Source organism: Halyomorpha halys, unplaced genomic scaffold, assembly GCF_000696795.3.
Source record: "Halyomorpha halys isolate HHAL.00 unplaced genomic scaffold, Hhal_1.1 Scaffold802.1, whole genome shotgun sequence".
Lineage (NCBI taxonomy): Eukaryota > Metazoa > Arthropoda > Insecta > Hemiptera > Pentatomidae > Halyomorpha > Halyomorpha halys.
In genome coordinates, this window is record NW_027106006.1 from 232,339 (window position 1) to 253,363 (window position 21,025).

The 21,025-nt window shown below is 31.1% G+C and overlaps 1 protein-coding gene across 3 annotated transcripts in view; it reads right to left on the reverse strand.

The window, feature by feature from the left end:
- Positions 1-21,025, reverse strand: part of unc-5 — a 544,094-nt gene that overhangs the window by 79,376 nt on the left and 443,693 nt on the right. For all 3 annotated transcript variants that reach the window (XM_014429463.3, XM_014429462.3, XM_014429461.3), the window contains 2 exons: positions 15,648-15,812; positions 14,257-14,295 (listed from right to left, as the gene is read on the reverse strand). In XM_014429463.3, the coding sequence (XP_014284949.1) occupies positions 14,257-14,295; positions 15,648-15,812 (204 nt within the window). The remainder of the gene's footprint in view (positions 1-14,256; positions 14,296-15,647; positions 15,813-21,025) is intronic.

The following is a 21,025-nucleotide window of genomic DNA, read 5'->3' on the forward strand; positions in this document are numbered from 1 at the left end:
ATAATATATAAAATAAGAAATAATTTTTCATATCTATAAGCAGGTTATTCATCATTGGGTTGATGAACAAGTGGAAATAATTGACTAAAAGACCTTTGAAAGTAATTTTTAAGTGATTGTGACCCATTTTGTAAGCTGTTAATAGAATGGATAAATGGATAGGGATTCAAAATCAGTATCATAATTAAAAAAGAATAAATTTTAAATTGATTATGGTAATTTATTATTAATATTTGGATAGTGGGAATGCAAGTATTTATATAGAGATTATATGCAAAAATATTGATAAAAATAAAATGTGAACTGAGAACAATAATTGTTTTTAGTCATATTCCTTTCACGGGACTTATTCTTTTAAAAAATAATCTCAAAAGATAGAAATATTATAAACTCTATCTCTATGAGGGATGCGAATATATAAATATACTGATAATGTTTTTCCTGAAAGCCATAGAATTTGACTCTTCGACTCCTAAAGGACTCACCCTCCAACGGACAGCGATCTGAAGGAGATCCTCGCAAAGGATACAGCTCCTAAAAAAAGTTTCTTTCAGCCTATTCACCCCTCCCCCATCCAGGAAACTGCTAATGGACCGCTGGCACGAAATACCTCCACGTTCTGGCATTTCCATAATATTTCTATACCAGGAGGATTTATGTCCTGGATTGCTCTAAGGACATCCTCTGCCACTGGTAATTAATCGCTGGGTGTACATACCATAGCCCCCTTCATCAACCATCGCTATGCTAATGGAGAAATATTAATATGGTAATGTCGCCATTATCTCTATAGGGACTATAATAATGCCCTAAGAGGCCATTTTGTTTATACATATAATTGCGCCTTTATATCCAACGAATTTGGAGTTTTGGATGTGATGACTGGAATGGTAAATAAACTCAATTTTTAAAACTACGATAAATTGTTTGACGTTGAATTGCACAAATGATTTACAAAGGCAAGTTAGAAACTACATTATGGGGCAAGGTAAATGTAGTTAATTGAAATAGTATCTCGGCTAAACAGTAGTTAAATTGTACTGCGGAATAAGAAACATGTTAATGGGCTAAGCTTGGATGTAGATGGGAAACTTTGGGTTAGGTCTCAGAGTGTGTGAAATTTGAATAGTTGGACCCATGTGCCCCCCAGATAGCAGACCAAACCGTAGGACCCAATAGATGATCTACCCGCAGTATGTGTTATAAAGAACACACTGGGGGGGGGGGATTTTGTGTAGAAATTATTCTATGTATAATGTTGTTTTTTTAAAAAAAAAAAAAAAATTAAGTTGTACCCATTCTATTCTGAATGTGAGGTATGTAGTCTAAGATTGTAGTAGACTATCGCATTCAAAATTCGTACGGTAAACCTTTTAATTATTATATATCTATTACTACTTACAGTCAAATTTATGAAATCATATTGGTCGATAAAAATATCAAGGGTAGTCACACTCCATATTACTGCCAACAAAATTGTCAATATATAAAATTGTCAATATAATATATATTGAATGCCATCAAAGAAAATATCTCATTTCCTTTTAAAAAATTGGAATATGCCAAAAAAAACAACCCTAAATTTATCTTCCATTCCGTAAAGCCACTAGAGGAAAGAATTGGTTTTAAAAAAGTACAATTCAGGACTTTGTGTAATGAAACTTTGCTTGCATATTTTTGATAAAAGGTTTGCAAATATTAAAAATACGTTTAAATAAAATTGATCACTCGTTAGAATGAGCTCTAGTTAGATGAAGAAGGCAGAAGAGGCGGGAGTTAAGGGAGGTCAGCAAATCCATTAAACATTTATACCCCACTTTTTGATGCATGGCTAAAGAGAAAAACTTATATTACCACATAGTTGTATCAGTTAGCTTTTTGTTCGAAGTAATAAATCCTAAGTCCGGCGATATAGGCCAAGAAAGGACATTCGATCTTGGAAACTATTCAGTGCCGACCGTAAGTCAAACCGAGTTTATGAAAACAGGGCCAGGAAGTTGGGAGTCTTTAAGTAGCCTCGAGGGACTTAGCTGATGGTGGTAAAGCCTTTAAGCAAGTTTTAATTGTTCCCCGAAAGATAATCTCAGGTTTATCTTTCTAATAAGCGGCTCTTGCAAACAGGTCATAAATTCGATTCCGAGCGGTGCTTTTAATTAAAGAGACTTTTCGGGGAGCTAACACTCCTTAAAATATGGTTTCCGAATTTTCTTCCGTTGAAACGGATTTGACGTTCAATTAAAAAGTTTTCGATAATTATTTCTGCAATTTCCCTACTCGAGAACGAAACGGAATTATGACTGTGGACGATTTGCACAACGCAATAAAACAAAAGTTAAGCTCGCTTTAAACGTGACAGTAAAACAGGCAGCAGACACGGAAACGCTTAGATTAAGATGACTTTACGACAATGAGACTGTGTATTAAAACGCAGTTTAAACTGGAACCGTTTTGCCTCTTCTATCTCACAAAAATCTTATCTACCTATTTCAACCTGACTCCTCCTAATCTCATGAACAATCAGATATAAGTTAAGTTATTATCTGTAGGAAAGAAATACTAACATATGATATGGTAAAATTGATAAAATATATTTTATGTTTTTTTTTTATCTTTTTTAAGAACTCATTTGTCATCTATATTTATTCTATTAACACGTACAAGTTTATAGGATAAAAAAGTAATATTAAATAATTAAAAAAGAGAACTTTTTGAATAAAGTTTTTAAAATAATGCAACGTCGTTGGTCTATGACGCGGTTGTCTCTATACTTTGGTAGAGTAAAAATAGATTTTTTACTATGCATATGAAACACTATATTTCCTTAAGTTTAAACAGATATTTTTCTACAAATAAAATAAATCTAACTACTGTTTTATTTTATATTTTTAAAAAATCTTTTATTATTATAACAGTTAGTGGAAGAAATAGTTATATACATCATTAAGAAAAGAAAAAGCATTAAAATAAAAATGTGTAATAATCCATAATTCTTAAATAATGAATGTAGTGTTGATACATACTTCTTATTCTGATTCCTTCGGATTAAAAACCAGATCTTCGAAAATGTGATACAATCAAGTGATACGTGATAACGGTAACCAGTATTATTAGTATTATTTAACGTATTAGTCAACCCAGAGGTTCGATACGGATTTATTGAAATGTAACAATTGTTGACTAAATACTTCCCTCTGTGGAAATATGCCAAAACCTAAAACTACAAGATCCATTACGATGCTCCCATCTACGCCGGGGTTTATAACTTGGACTCATTGACACTTTTCCCCCAAGCCAAGATAATTCCTAATACTCGAAAAAAAAAAATGTTTTTTTCCAGGAAGAAACATGTCGACCTTAACAAGTTTTACAGATTGTATAACTTTTTCGGCCATTTTCTGATTTATACTAATAATCCTCTTCTTCCTTAATAAATTCATAAAAATTCAATCTTGGTTCGTATTGTTTAGTTCGAACTAAACATCATAAATTAAAAATTAATAAATTTACGATAAATGACAATGGCATTTTTAATTCAAGTGAATTATTCTCAATATGGTTTTTGCTTTTTAAATTGTTCACAGACTTATTATTCGTGCATCAAATTATCATTTATAATACCCACATTTATCCTATTTAAGTATACAGCTATTAAATCATAATTTCAAAAAATATTAACTATGATAACTATATAATTTAATAATTTTAGGATGCTTAACATACAAAACAACATTCCCTCATGTGGTAAATTATATCATAAGAAGGATTATACTATACACTTTTAGATTGTATATATTTTTTATAATTCCATAATGATTAAATTGACTAACAACAGCCTTAAATTATAAAACCTTGATTGTTTTTAAAAATCATTACTGATGCATAAAAGTGAATTTTCGATCAGATTGGCTATTAATAAATATGCAAGTTAGATCTAAACCTCTCCGACCACCGAAGCTCCTCGCCAAGTTTATGATTGAGTTAGCTAAATGGGCAGGAACTGAACGAGGGTTACCGGAGTAATTGTTGATTAGACCAGGAACTTAACAAGAACGAACGAGGCAATCAGCAGAAAAATATAATCTGCTTTCTGTTTATCGGTGGTTTTACTCAGTGGATTAATATTAAATTTATAATTATACTGAATTTACTTACAACATCACGGCCTTTAAAAAAATGCATGTTTAACTTATATAATTATATTTAGTACAAACAGTGAAGTATTCTGAATTAATAATATTTCTGAATAATCTCTTTTTCTGAAACGTATTAAATATATGTACCATGTCGGTACTCCATGTATCTCGTTTTACTGCAGCTTGCTACATTTTAAGCGGTTTTGGAATAGTTTATAATTATTTATAGTTTAAATATTATGCTTATACTTTTAAGCTATGTTTCTATCGAACAGAAAGTTAAGACGTATAACGCGATTTTACCAATGGTTCACTTATTAATTGTTTAATCACTTCATCATTTATCAAGAAGTTTTTTCAAAGTTGAGGACCGAAGGGTTGTATGAGGGAGAAACCCTTTCATAAAAATATCTTAAAGCTGCTGCAACCCCTCTGAGATAAGACAAAATACACAATGCTTCATCAATCCATCAATGCGTCATCAATTAAAGGCAGACAGCCTCCGTGGGGGTTTCTCAAGGCACCGATGTACGGAGGCATGAGTGTTCTTTACAACCCGTTGACAAATAGTACTCATGCCCATCTATCAGCGAGCTGGTCTCGGATGTCGATAATTGCCTGCTTTCTCACTATCATCCTCATCTATATCACCATAAATGTATATATATACTCGTGATATTACAAAGGTTTGTTAGAATATATAGAGAAAAAGAGAAATCATCAAAGTTCACTCAAATGCACTCTAAACAACTAAGATTAATATAAAATCATAAATTCTGATTTTTTAGTTTCACAAAATGACTTACTAAATTTAGTCACACATAACTTACTAACATGTATATTATAGAAAATTATTAGTTTTATTAATAAGAAAATAATTAGATTTATTCATATATTTAGGTACATATGGAACCGTTGTTGAAATATTGCTGCATTTAGGAAATTAGTTTCTCAAATGAGCGAAAATAAGTAATTAATGAACTTGGATAAAATTTATGCTAGACTATTTCTACAATAATTAATAACTTTTAGCGAAAACTAACTGACCGTTGTCGAAATATACCTCCATTCAGGAAATTAGTTTTTGGCATGAACAAGGGAAAGTAAAGAATGAAATTTGATTAAATTAATAGAAAAATAATTTCAATACTAATTCCTAACTTTGAGCTAAATCAGTCAAGGCTTTTTGGCTGTATCCAGGAAATTAGTTGTTTGTATAAACAACCAACGGTAGTTGATGAAATTTCATACAATTTATACAAAACAGTTTCTGTTTGAACATTCAGCTAAATAGGACAAACCGTTTTGGTAATAAAACTGTACCCAGAAAATTAGTTTTTCGCATGAGTAATCGAAAGTAGTTGATGAAATTTAATAAAATGTTTACACTAATTCCCAACTTTAAGCTAAATCGGACAAACCGTTTTCAAAATATATTAGTTTATGTAAGTTTCAAAATATAAGTTTGGTCTTGCTTATTACTTACGAAGTAATAAGCGATATAACATCAATATGACTACCTAATTATTAAGTTGCATTTCCCAAAAATTTTGTAAAAGTCGGATTTAAGGTCCGATCAATTATGTCTAATAAATTTGAGTACAGACAGACTGGTAGAAAGGGAACTATTTTGTTTTTTGGAGTATAAAATGTACAAGACGAGTGAAAATTTTATGAGGATATAATTTTTTTTAAATTGTGCTTGAATATAAATTAATAGTTGTAAGGAAGTAAAATAACGAATAGCGTTAAGTTAATTCAAATAACGAATGATCCGTTCATAAATGAAACTAAATTATTCGGAAACAATTTTATTCGTATACGAATTAAAAAAATTATTCATCATCTTTCATCCTTCTAAAAATTTATCATAACAATGTTTAACTTTGAAAATAGGATTTGTTAATGCATTTTCCACAGCAATATTCCCAATGTTCAGATTTTCCCACTTTTCAAAGCTGAAATGAAGAATCATCAAGATGATCTATCACTAAATTTCATTCCTTGCTTCCCATGTGTTCTAAACCCAAAGATAATACCGAAGTAGTTCGCAAGGATAATTCCCAGCTCTAGTTAAGGAAGATCGAAATGGGAGATGTAAAGAGGACGCCCTGGCAGGTAACTCTGTCAGATCGCAAGTCCCACTAAGCTCCTTCAAGTTTACTTAGGGGGGGACAGCTCCGCACTTCGTTCCCACGGATAACTTTTTAACCCGCATTAGGAGATAAATCCGCTTTCTGCCAGCCCCACCTTACACCCCCAGGCAGTAATGAAATGCAAAATTATTTAAAGTGTCTTCCAAACAAGAAGCTAAGGCGGCCGGTTTAGCGTCTGTTAGACGTCTCCTCCCCCCCCCCTAATCCGTAGAGAATATTCAACAAAAATTCAGATGAGTAAATAATGCATTCAATTACATTTTCAATATGAAGAACTAGTCACAATGTAACTATAATATTGATTACTGGAAGTAATTATATTTCTTCATAGGGTGAAAATAGTTCATAGAGTACATATATTGACGAATTTTAAGCAAAACATTTTTTTTTTATTGTGAGGTGTAGATAGTTGACCGTAGATTAATGATTGGAGAAGTTTGTCGGGGGGTGCTGTCACCAAAGAACAACATAAATAAACAGAACCATATTTATTTACTTTATGCCGACGTTTCGAACAGAGTTTCAGGTCTTCATCAGGGGGTTATGGCGTAGAAGGTAGGCCTACCTTTTTTTCAAATGCTGATTATTTCAACAAAAATAAAGAGGAAAAATGCATTTGGTTTTCCATTTATATTAAAAACATTTAATGAATTAGTGGCATTTTTAATGCTTAACAAATATTTAGTTTCAAGAAAATAAATACTAAATTGAAAAATTTTATAGAACCAAAAGTAAAAGTTAAATACAAAAAGTATGAAAAAGTTAAGTAAAATCATGTTTCAAAGATATTAAGTTATAAACCATCTGAAGTGATTCAGGATATACAAAATAAAAGTAAATAGACAAATCAAGAGGTTCAACAGTTATGAAACTGAATGTAGGTTTAAAAGGAATCTTAAAATTGAGTCTGCGGGTCGAGACTGATACTATTGCCGCACATCCGTTGAGTGTTGCGGGTTCAGGCGTAGAACTGCTTGTGTTATTGAAAGAAAAACATTCTCGGAAATCATTTGATTTAATATCTTTTATTATTATTACATAAGATCAACAGACTTGTATTTTTACATTCTCCCTGTTATTTCATAGTAGATTAAATTTATTACCAACAAATAAAACAATTTTAGGAAAATCGTCACACATCCAACACATATTTGATAGTAATTTATAAAAAATAAAATTTAAAACGATCACATTTCGCTTCTATGGGGAACAATACTAAAAACCTTTAAGCGACAGACATAAAATGGAAATATATTCTCACTATAAAAAGATCTTGTGAATAATGACAATTTTATAGTTATAGCATGAGCGGTCTATTTAGCAAATTGGACCTGGAACGATTAGTAAAATAGGATGACATATACCGAATTTACATTTCATATGGTATATTAAGTAAGTTAACGTCATTTATTTTTCACATTATTTTTTTTTTTTACCATTATTTATTTATAAACAGTGAAAAGTAAAATATGAAACAAAAATGATAATCAGTTTATTTTCTCTATTTTATATTTTCAATTCCGCCATCATAATGACCAAAATATTAAATATAAATAGCAATTGTTAGCTAAAGCCTTGAAACATAATTTTGCATATCGAATCAGGTAAGTATACCAGTAATTTGATCACGTGAGACATGCTAAATCTAGTGAATTAATTTGAGTTCGATTGTAAGCCTGATTTTTTTTAGAAACATTAGATCCTTATAAGAAACAACCCGTTGATCAAAAAATTCATTGCTTCGTCAGGGACGTTGGTTCGATTTATATATTTTTTTCTGTTCTGCCCATTTTCATTGCTTTTCCACAACAACACCTTATCTATTTTGCATTAATTTTGAATTATAATTAGTTTAGTGGCATGTACATAAAGTTTTGTGGGGGAATTTGTGATTGTCTACACCGTGACATTAAACCTAACCTAAACCTTGATAGGCAGTTTGAAAAATTATTATTATAGTTACTGTCCGATCAATACCGTAATCTAGTTTAACAAAATGTACAGAAATAATTTATATATAAAAATGTTTTCCCGCCCTATCTCCATCATCAGGTTATCTGTCAAAGCGTTAATGTGGCAGCAGCTTCACTACCACTATATGCACATTAAATTATTAGACCACTTTTTCTCTTACGAATTTATTTTACACTAAATATTATACGTCTTGGCGATAGCTGTATTAATGAAACATTGACCGGTTCGTAACTAACCGTATCTATCTAAAGAAGCTTAAGGCTTTTGTTAAGGAATATATTACACAAATATACAAATTTATATAATCATTTTATTAGAATTCGATTTCTGTAATATCAATAAAGTTCATCCGGCATCAAGGATACAATCTACTATTATCCCAATTATTAGGCCATTTTTTTTTTAATGTGGATTTTTAACAAAATAAAATTTGCAAAAGTGAGATTAAAATAAAAGTTTGGTTAATTTTCTAGTTCATCATGGAGACATCTGAGGGTCGAGAAGAGTAATAAACCGGCCCCCGCATTAATGCACAGAGGATCTTATTCAAAATTAACCGCCATTACGATGTTATCAGAGATAGCGAGAGGACGTTAAGAAAGTTCTAACGAGGAGTGGCCTCACCGAGTATTAATATTCAAGGCGAGGTGGGCGGGTCTAATATGTGACCACCCCTCGGTATTAGTCTGCGGGGGGGGGGGATGGCCCTCAAATTGCAAGGAGGGGTCCTGGGAAATTTCATAAGGACTCGGGTCTTTATGCCCGCTGTCTCTATTCATGATCCTGTGGCTTCTTGCTAAGGACCAGTAGTCCACTGCTGACGATGGCCTTCGGTCCCTTATTACTCTCGGTTTCGAACCTTCATGTAATGACTCGGTTATGGTCAACTTGTGGTAATGTTATTGTTGGAAACTTACTCGCTTTATCGGTTAGTATTGAATACGCTGCCGTTCACATCTAGTAATGTCCAACACCGAATCGCATACTCTGCAATATCTTACGGACAAGATTAACATTAGGATTAGGAAAAACAATACTTGTTTCGATAGCATTTCTCTTGCGTATACGACAAAACACCATTCCACACAATTAATAACCACAGACTCAAGATACACTGAATAGTAATTAGACCTTGCACAGAAATAATAACATTTTATAGAAATTATGTGTAATAAAAGAAAAGGCTAATCAGGACAAAAAATGCAGCAAAAACTCTAAACATAATTAATCTATAAATATCTGCTTAAAAGGGTTTGAAAACTCTCAATTTCGAAGATTTATTATTAAACTTTTCATGTTTTGATTTTTCCAAATTAGTCTAATTGAAGTTTCCCTAAGTTTTAGACCCAGCTCCAAATGCGATCAATTTCATCAAACAATAAGTACTTTAATAATATTAAGTAGTCTTTATAAATTTCTTTTATTTAGCTTTAAATCTTAGTTTTTTACTTCATCTTCAGGAATTTAGTCTAAAAGCATTACAAAGTGCAAGTTATTGCACTTTTTTATAGTGCTATATTGTTGAAATGTTAAATAACCAAGGAGTAATTCACAAGACAAAACGTCTGAAAGATAGAGTATACGAATTTCACAACATGTGATGTGAAAATAATAAAAATTCCAAAAAATGTAAAAAATAAATGGTACCCCCAGTAAATTAAAAATTAATTTAAAAAAACATAAATAATTAAATTAAAATTAAAAAAAAATAATTATGCAAGAATGTAAAATATTTAAACTCGTCCAAACCAACTAATGAAAAATAAGATAAATAGTACAGAAAGTATTAGTGGAAAAAAATGATGCGATAGTAAAATGAGCACTTCACACACATATTTTAGACCGCATTCATGATTGTAAGTAAAATTGAATTAATTGGCAAGCAATTATACGACCAATTATTTATACAGAAATAGGTATAATGATAAATGAACGAAACATTAACGCGGGTGAAAACAATGTGAACATATTAAGATAATGATTATTAAACAAATATAATGGAATGTAAAAAAAAAAAGTGCAATAGTTTGTAATTTGTAATACTTGTTATAAAAACCCTTGAATATCAAGCAAAAAAACTCGAAACGTTGAATCAAAATGTTGAACTGTATTGTATGATTAATTGACTTTATGTAATTAACAGACCAGGTGTAAAAATCTTTAGATATAGATTAAAATGCTAGGCTGAAGACTAGATTTTTTCCCTGCTTGCCCTATATTGAAAAATGAAGTTCAATATAAACTATGTGATAGTTTGTTAAATCTGAAATACGTAAATTACGATCATAAAATTTGAGCGACGTGTAGTACAGTTGCATAATTTGTAAAATAGGAGTTAGTCATCTATCAGTGTATAAACCGTTTTGGTCCACCAAAATTTCTTCATTAACAATGGTAAATATAAAAATTCAAAATATATATACTTATTTATAAGTTAAAAAGAAATAAGAGAAGAAATTTTATTCTCGACATATTTTAATGACATATTTAATGAATTATTTAATGTATGCATAACATACAGAAAATAATTAGAAGCATTATCAAGGTTGACACATCCATTAAAGTTTCTTCTTTCTACAAATAACAACCGAGAGTTCTTTTAAGGCCGACAACCAACAAGCAGAGCGGACAATGCGAACGTGCAAGCCATCGCAACCTCATTGATCGCCCATAGCCAGGAAGGTAGGTGAGGGACCCACCATTCCAGGACGTATTCAATTAAGTGGAAATCAGAGGCGAGTCCTTTTGTCGGTCCCTATTTTATTTGAAGGAAGACGAAGGAATCTCGTTCCCTGTCTTCGGCAAGGACAAAGCGCTGCAAAGAACCTTCCCCTATATCCTAGCCTCTCTGTAGGGACTTTGAATATTGTACGGCTTTACTGAGGAGGGTTGCTTTGATTATGTGTTCACCAGGAAATACCTTAACCCATAAGAATGATATATTACTTTCGATAGGGAGAAGATATTATATTATACTAGGGTACTATAACTTCCTTTAACAAGACAGCTAGATTATTGTGTTTCATATGATCCTTAGGGCAGTAATACCAGCGAGAATAAACAAGCAGAACTCATAAATTAATAACATTGATTTCGTTACTCATATAAAATTGATAAGGAAATGTTATTCCATTATTAGGACATAACATAGTCAGTTAAAACAAAACTAACTAAAGCCTATTTCCACCTGGAATAACATACCAGCTAATTCTTGATAATTATAAGATTATCAAGAAAAAATATAAAACGTGAAAGAAAAATAAAATTATAAAGACATAATCGTTTATACAGCTTTTATCAACTTTAACAATAATGGTAAAATTTTATTTATATTATTTACAGAACTAAAAGTCACTCCCTTGGGAGGTAACGGTCCAGTTTATAAACGTAAAGACTTTACGAAAATTAACTCTTCATTGATTAAAGTTTTACAATAATTTCAAATTAATAATTTTCCAGTCATAATTAAATAAAATATATAGTATATATGTACATAAAATATAAGTGATAGCTTACAATATGTACTTAATTACTTAACCCAATAGATCCTTATTCTGATTATCACACAGAATCAATCTCCTGTGTTCCCTTGGTATCCAATCTGCAGCAATTTCGAACCATCGTCTAAATCGTCTTGTATCAAGGCAACATGACCAACCCATCTTCATTTCAGTTTTCAGTGTACTTTCATTTGGTAGACTTGGTACTTAAATTGTAGACTGTAAATTTTCTGTTGCGGTCTCTTCCTTTGATATCCATCATACTTCTTGAAAAGTGTGCAGTTGTGCTCTCACCAATTTTCATGATTGTTTTATATGCCGACCATGTCTGAGAACCGTATAAAACTACCGGATGCACACACGTTTCCAATACCTTTAATCTTGCCTTTAATCCTAGAGATAGTTGACGTTTAAAAATGTGCTTCATGCTGCAGTATTTTTTTCATCCCATGATCAGCCTTCATTTTTTTTTCTATTTTTAAATGAGATGGGCTATATGGGAAATAGACAGATATTGTCTACATCATACAATTTCCAATATTAAGCAATTTTTAATTTATTCAAGTAAATATTCATATTTCAGAGGTATTTAATGATTTTAAAATATATTAGTATAAAAACATACTCCAGCGGCGAATAATAAAAGATAATATTGCTTCAATATTAGAAAATGGATAAGTTCTATAACGACTCCATCAAAGTTCGAGCTCTTCCTGAATTTGACGAATGAGCCAACAACAGTTACTAAACTTTTATTACATTTCAGTAAAATCAAATGCTGCTCCTACAACTTCGGAACTTCCTGACGTCAGATCCCGACAATGCCACACTCACAATATCTCCTAATCAAATCCTCGTCATCTCCAGACACTCCACAACCGCCGACCATTGTCTAATACCTAGGATGGCCTTCCGTCCCAGCGATTTCTCACGTCTTAATCGATCCATCGATGCGTTTCCTGGAAGCTCTTCCGAGGTGTAAACATCTGCCCGTTCCTGGGGCGTGATTGTTTCCTCTCAAGTCGGAGTTTAAAGGACAAAAGGCCGCTAATCCGAATCCGTTCCGGTTTCAAATTACTGCCCCGACCGATTGTTTGTCCCCGCGGTACTCCATTCATCGGCGAGCCATTGTCTCCTATAGGGCCTCCCTGGAAGCCGCTACCGGCAACTACAGAGTCATTACCGGAATTGGAGGGGAATGTCCTTTCGGCTGGGTTAACCGCCTTGTTACTGAGGTATGCAATGGGTGGAGGGTTGGGGGTTGACTACAGAGATTGAAACTGGGTGTGAATTACCCCCACCGACCCGTCTAATTAATGCTGTATCGATTCGGCACTTTTCAAATTAATTGGATTATTACACAACTACAATAGACTTCCAATTTCTTAACAATACAACAATGTCAATCATTGTTTTGAACTATAACTGTAATGTGGCCAAATTTTCCATAACAATTGTAAATTGCTGAATATTAAAATTTTTTATTTATTTATTGATATTTACAACTGTATAAAAATACATCAAGTAAATTTTATCATAATGACATAATGATAATGATATGATACAGCATGTAGAGAAGCTACCCAGTAATAGAACTCTAAATAATTTTACAATATAAGGTCACGAGGCCATCTTATTTTCAGGCGCCTCGGAGGATTACCAGGAATGGAAGAGGAAGCAAGGTTAGAAACTAGTGGGTTTGGGAGTTTATAATGGAAGGAATGATATCGGGTTCGGGCTAGATCAAATATTCAAATTTAAATTTAGATTTTAAGAAAAACTATTATTCTGATTTAAATAAAATATTGATAATTATTTTATTTTATTCTTCTGTGTGCTTTGCATTTTTTTTTTTAAATTAAAAAACTTGTTATTAATATTATATATCATTGCACATAATTAATAAGGGAGCGATCAAGTTTATATATTTTTTTTGTGCTGTATACATTTTTTTCAATTGAAAATAAAATCTATAGGCTCTAGCTATACATAATGGTGATATATAGAAAAGCTTCCCCTTAGGTTTATGTGGTAAAATGAACATTTTTAAAATACATGAAGTTTGAACGACAAAGGAGTAGAACAAGTTTAGTTTATTGGGAAGTAATGATTTTTTTTGTGAATTTCCTTAGGTGAGATATATATACTGTCCATATAATGTTAAATTATTTTAGAAAATTTAATAAATTTATTAAAACTTGACTTACTTTCACGTCATTGTGACCGTCTCAAGTTTGAGTTCAGTTTAAATTACCATATTTATAAGTATGTTGCTAGTAATGATTACTTTACTAGAGTGAGGACTTTGGGCTATCAATTGATAGGAAACAAAAGTTATTTGATAAGTGAGGTATCGATAAAAAAAACAAAAAAAACTAACATATGTAAAGCCGTACGTATACCAAATAACACCACTAGTGTTTTTATTTAGCGAAAAGAGACTTTATTTTGATGTTAAGTGTTTTATAACAGAAACGACTATTTTTAACATACCTTCCGTTAACTGTGAGCCTTCATCATCGTCTTTTCCAGCTGTAATAAATAAAAAAAGATATTAAACTTCAAAATTGGAAATAGGAAACAATTGACTTGTGATAAGTATGATGATGAAAACTAGATGGCATTTAAATATGATTTCTTGCAAAAGCTTAATAATATGAAATTTAAATAACTAAATTCATGTTTGTTAAATTTGTATATCATTTATAATTATATCGTAATTAACTGATAAATAGACGTCATGCATATAAAAAAGACGTAAAACATCATGCGCTACATTCAGAAAAACACAAAGATAGATAAACAAAAATAACACCAGAAACTAAAATAATAAGTATAAATTGCAAATAATTTTATTCAAAAGAATAAAGAAAGAAAAGTAGTATATTTTTATCTACAGAACAATTCTAGGGTATGCACCAAAGGATAGGACTGGAATTTTAGAAAATCACGTTATTATTGCTACTCCCTTTTTTTGTTATAGAACGAATTAAATTTGGTACGCGGTTCACCTAGCTTTTTTTTTATTTTATCGTGGTATCTGCTTAAATGAAAAATTGAAAAAAGTGAAAAAAAAATTTAAGGATTCAATAAATTTCTGGCTTACAGGACTTATTATTTGCTACGACAGATCTGAAAAAGAATACAGACTAACAGGTCCCAATTGGTCCAGTAAAAGGTCTGTTTTGTCTCAAGGGGATATTGATATGGTCTTTTGTTAAAATTTAATGGTACAATAATTTGTTGAATTGAAGATTTTATAACCATATATTGAATTGAACTATTTATAAATTCTACCTTACATAGATAAAAAAACCTCAAGGGTTAATGCGAATACTGAAAATACCTCTACTAATTTCTATAAAAATTTAAGAAGGTACTGACTCCAAGAATTTCAAAGCATTTACTAATAGAGAGCTATTATTCCATCATATTTTTATATAGTTTAGAATCACAAACAATGAAACATCATTAATTATTTCTATTTTCGTGATGAAATTCTCGTCAATCTTAACGGATAGTCCATAGACTACCGATCTTAATATAGTAAAATGTTGATGTAGCAAATTTAACTTAGAATAAATACTATTAGATTCTTAATATATGTTTGTGTAATTGCACAAAATATGGAATGTTAAGGTGGCTAAACAAAGCCCAAGCATGCTTGCAGGTATCACATGCAGGCTTCGTTTAAAGAACGTTTACATGAAATAACAATAATTTCTATTTTTAAATGTTTAAATTATTAATTTCAACGTTGTATAATATTTATTCCATCAAAAATACTTGATGGGAAGCCCCAATGATTTTTTCTCTAACAGTAGTTAAAAACGCATGCTCAAACTTGTGTAGCCACATTTATGCGACCTAATAAAGTCCCTTACATCCACACAGTCCTCCAGTGCAGTTAGCAGTCATCGAGTCCTTGCCATAGCAGAACTTGCCTCCGTTGGACGGCGAAGGATTGGTACATGACCTTCGCCTGTGGTGCTTGCAGTCAGCTGTGCAGGCAGACCACGGGGACCAAGCAGACCATCGTCCGTCCACGGCTGCAACAATAAATGAAAGTAATGCTTTATACATAAATACATGTGGTAACAATTTTATAATGATTAAATTGATAACACAAAACTGGTGACGATTTAAAGGCATTATTATGTACTAAATAAATTCTTTATGAATTTTTAATGATAAAGATATATTAAATGTTAATATAATAAACGAGTAGATGGTTATGATGGAGTCATGAAAGAAGTAAATAGGATATTTAATTACAATAATTGCTTTAAAGGGTGGTGACGTTTCGTTCGACGTTACAAACATTCATCAGTGTTTCAATAGAACATATGGTGTTTTCTACAACGTTGGGACACATTACAGCACTATAGGCTACAGTTATTGTAATTCCTTCCTGAATAGTCACCAAATACCATTTTCTTGGTTCAAGAATTTACAATTTTTTTTTTAATAATATAAATTTGCAATGGGGGAAATAAACTTGTTTATATGAGTCTAATTTATTCTAGAGTTATTACTATTTTTAAATATTTAAATTATTAGTTTTAACCGTTAGTTGAAATTAACGGTTTAGTTCATTTATAGGAGGTAGTAATAACAAATTTTGTTAGGGAAGAATAAAGAGCTATCATTGAGGACATTTATAAATATCTCTATGTCGGCCTTCGTATCCACCGGATTCTGGTTAGCAAACAATTTTGTCGTCACAATGAATGAAATAAATACAAGAAATAAAAAAAAAATAAAATAGATATTGTTAAAAAAAAAATTGAAAATTGGAAGATAAAATTCAACATAATAAAGGTAAATTTATTTTTTCCGAAAAAAGATATAAATCATACTATGAGATAAAGAGTGAAAAGAAAACGAGAGAATGAGCTGTCTTTGTACTCCGCACCCTCCGGAAGGTGGCGACTAAGACTTAAGCCTTTTTATACACAATGGTCGTATCCGTTCGTTCTCTCTTCCGCCTTTATTTGTTCAGAAGTTTTGCAATACAATGGCGGGAGGATCTTTTATAATTCACGGTAGATATTTTAAATTGTTTTGAAAGCTGTAGATTACGCTTTTACATGGCTTATTTCCGTGTTCCTGAAGAAAAATGTTTAATTTCTTTGTGAATGATAAAATTAATAAATAAAAAAAATACTAGTATGTCATAGTACTTATGTAATATAAATTTAGTAATAAAATAATGTAGACCCCAGAAGTGCTTTAGAACCCATAAGGTTGACTCTCAGCAAGAGGATATATATATATATATTTTTTTTTTTATTTATATTTTATATATACTACAATTCTGGAAAATTATGGATATTATTTTGGTGATCTGGTAATTAAATTCTGGTTCTCATCTGATCTCAGAGATTTGTTAAAGCTCCTCTGAGAAATCATTAAGATAAATACATTTACCGAGTATATCAAATGATTTTATAGATGTTTTATCGAGTGCATTTCTGAGCAACTCATCTTGCACAATACTTTTCTGCATCATTGATTTAACTTCATTCCCTATATTATTGAGTTTGTTCATTGCTCGATATGGGGAAATTGTAAGGGTAGTCTTCGAGCAAAAATAGTAAATATCTGTTATTGAAAGTTTGGTTTTCTTCAAATAATTAATAAGTTCAATGTATTTTGTTGTTATATTTATAAAATTTCTTTTCTTTTTTAATATATTTAGATGAAATATTTTTAAAGCTAATTTTTTTTTCTATATCAAGCAATCCTTTTTTTTCCAAATCAGTAGCGGCCTTGAGGTATCATTTTACTATAGCTGGTTTCAACGAGGTCCCTTTTAGAGATAATAGAAAGACATATTGGTTATTCAAGGTGAACCGGACAGCTACATACGGTCGAGGTGTAAAGCCTAATGAAAGTGTGGCCATCACTACGCATAAATTGCTAAACGGCTTGAGTTAGTGGTCAACCGGTCCCTGTTCCCTTTAATAATATATTTGTCCTGGGGTTTGTTCAGACTCCAGGCATGGCTCAACTTCAATGGTATTAAAATTGAGAATGTTTGTTTTTAAAATCTTTTAGACCGTTAAATTTATATTTTCGGACCAATTTTCAACTTGAAACCGAATAACCCTTCTTTAATTTTAAAGGTCTGTTGCTACTGACTATTAGCGATAACTAGTTAACGTTAACGATTAACTACACAATAGATGATTTTAAAATTAATTATAGTTTTAATAATCTCTCCAAATCTTATATAAAGTGTAAAAACTGTAAATAAGATAAGAATTCACTAGATATTTTTTTAAAAAGCCTCTGGTCAGAATGAATGATCATATAACTTTTTCCTCATTTTTTTTTTTTTTTTATACATTTTATATTTTTTTCTCAAATATTTATTCGGATATGGGCATTATTGCATTTCTGACATGTAAGATTTTTTATTTACTTTTTTTATCGTTCGATTGGTAGTAAGGCGATAACAATTTGATCATCAACGCTTATTGTATTATAATAATGTACATAAGATAATTTGCAATTTAAAAAAACTGTAAATATATTAGCTTTTTGAGAATCGGAAAATAATAAAACTATTTTATTGTGGCGACGATCACTATCATTGCAAAAGTTGTGCAAGGTAGTTCTAGTGGTTCATATAGTTATTAGCTATGTAAAAAACTCAGTTACGAACCGATTGTAAATCATGTTTCTATTTATTAATCTTATGTTCTTAAAATTTTGTTGTTTAAAAATTATTTAGCGAAATTCATATTGTAAAAAAAATTGTTTATTTTTTTAATTTAGGGCATGACTATGAGAACAATAAAGTCTCGAAACGCCACCACAATATAATTGTTTTAATGTTGATAGATCCACAATATCTTTAAAAATAGATATCATTAATAGTCAAGAAAAAAAGTTATAATGTTATGAATATATAATATAGTTATTGTTGTATTAAGGTTTACATAAGTTAGTCAAGATTGGGAGAAAATTATTAATTAATATAAAATTAACATTTAGGTAATATTTATTTAACTGAAAAAATTATTAAAATGCAGAAGATGAGAATGTGACGGTAATTTCAATTTTCATAAGTAAATAGAAAACGATTACATATACGTGGCTGCTTTGAATTCAGAACTTTCAGAAGGATGTTTCCTCAAAGCATATTTCAGAAGCCGTAGTTCTGTTTGTTGTCCCAAACTCTCAGGTGTAATGGAGGTACCAAAGGAACCGACCGCAAGGAATATGTAAGACGTTTTAATTGGAGAGGGCCATGTTTGACTTAGCTGGAGTCAATAGTACCGGTACATGAACCTCTGTTGACTGCCAGTTCGGACCTGCTGCATATCCATGAGTTCCAGTCGTCCGTCCAAACACTATCACCTCCATTACACTCAAGGAGTACTCACTCACTGGTTTCTAGGACTAGACCTTATTGGTAGATGTTCTCCCTCTTCACTGTTCTCAGAGAACTTTGGAGAATGAGGACGGAACAAAAACAGTGATTGAAACTGAAACTTCTGGGGGGCCTGTCAAATCCACTTACAATTATACGTCTCACTTTTCATATCAAATCATACATTCAATATAATTCACTTATTACTATACTTTTTTATTTATTTACTTATTTAATACCAGATCGGCCTGGTGGGTTAATGTAAGAGGCACATTTTTTTTAACAATTGATTATGGGGGGGGGGGAGTATAGTCTTTGGTATATAAAAGCCACCCCTAACTATATACAATGTTATAAATAAAACAAAAAATTAAAATCAAATAAATAGATTAAAGTAATAATTCTCAATAAAAGATAAAAGTAAAGCTAATAACAAAATCAAAGACATTTATGGATTTAAAAAAATAAATAATTGACTTCTAATGGAATAAAAGTGAATTTAAGAAAAAGATGAAGATGAAGAAAAAAGAAATTAAGATAAAATAAAATGTTATGATTGACTGACAATAACGGAACGGATAAATATAGAACTTATAACAGGATATCCTGCAGCAGCCTGGGCTTCAGCCTTCGGGTTGTGGTTGGGATTCCCAAGTTGTAGGTCAATGTTCCTTTAACTGTAGGTAACTGGGAGTGGAACCTCATGGACTTTTTTTTTAATGTAATCCTCTATTGTCTCTATTTGTGATTCCCGATGCAATTGGCTGCTTCTTACAAACCAAGGAGCATTCACTGCAATTCTTACGATTTTATTTTGAAAAGATAGTAATTTTTCTTTTTCTTGAAGGATGCCGCTCCCCACACTGCACAGCCGTACATCAGCAGTCGCCTGAGAATTGTTATAAAAATAAGAAAGAACAGCTATTTCTATTTAAAAAATTTGGATTTTCTGTTTAGGATCGGATATAGCATTGCTAACCTTGCGTAAGTTTGATGTTGATGTGGTGGTTACAGGTAAGGCGGTGATCGAGGTGGATTCCCATGTATCTTACTGTTTCACTGGCAGGATTCCATTTTACATTTTTACCTTTGAAGTTCAATTGTGGTGGGGATGGTGGGCGTCTGAGAGTGAACAGCTTTTGAAGGACATTTTTCAATGTTCAGACTAATCATCCATTTATTTAAGTATAGTTCTCGTTCATTAAGGTATTTTTTTTATTTATTAATATGGAAATGGATTATACAACTTAAAAAAAAAGATTAAAATACCAAAATGTAAGAGAAATAAATATCGCTCAGATCCACCTGTCGCAAAGAGGATTAAAATAAATTTAAACTCTTATTTAAACAGAGAAAATTAATTTCTAGTTGTCTACATTTTTAGAAACCGGAACTCTGGAAATAATAACTGAGTAAATTTTTATCTAAGAGAAATATTTTTATTTTTCAGTCTTCTTTCTGATTGTTTTTGAGAGAAATTTGAGGGAATGAGGGTGTAACCACAATATAGAATGTAATTAACAATGTAATAAAGAATTTGATTTTTTTTTTAATAAAAACATTTTTTACTAGATGAGAATAATGATTCTAAAAAGAGAAGATTTCTAGGTAACTATATATTTAGAAATAAGAGCTTCGTAATAATAATAAAATTTATTTCCATAATAACAAAAGTGTTGTTTATCCAAACGTAGAATAATTTACTGATAATTGCTTATCTTGCACTCTGTGAAAACAATTAATGTTATTTATAATATATATATATATTATAATATAATAACGCATGTTAGCGTTCTTGAGCTGGATAAAGAATGAATTACAAAAACTCAACGCTAACCCGATAAATAATCTTCTAAGAATAGAGCAAGGGGTAAATGGGAC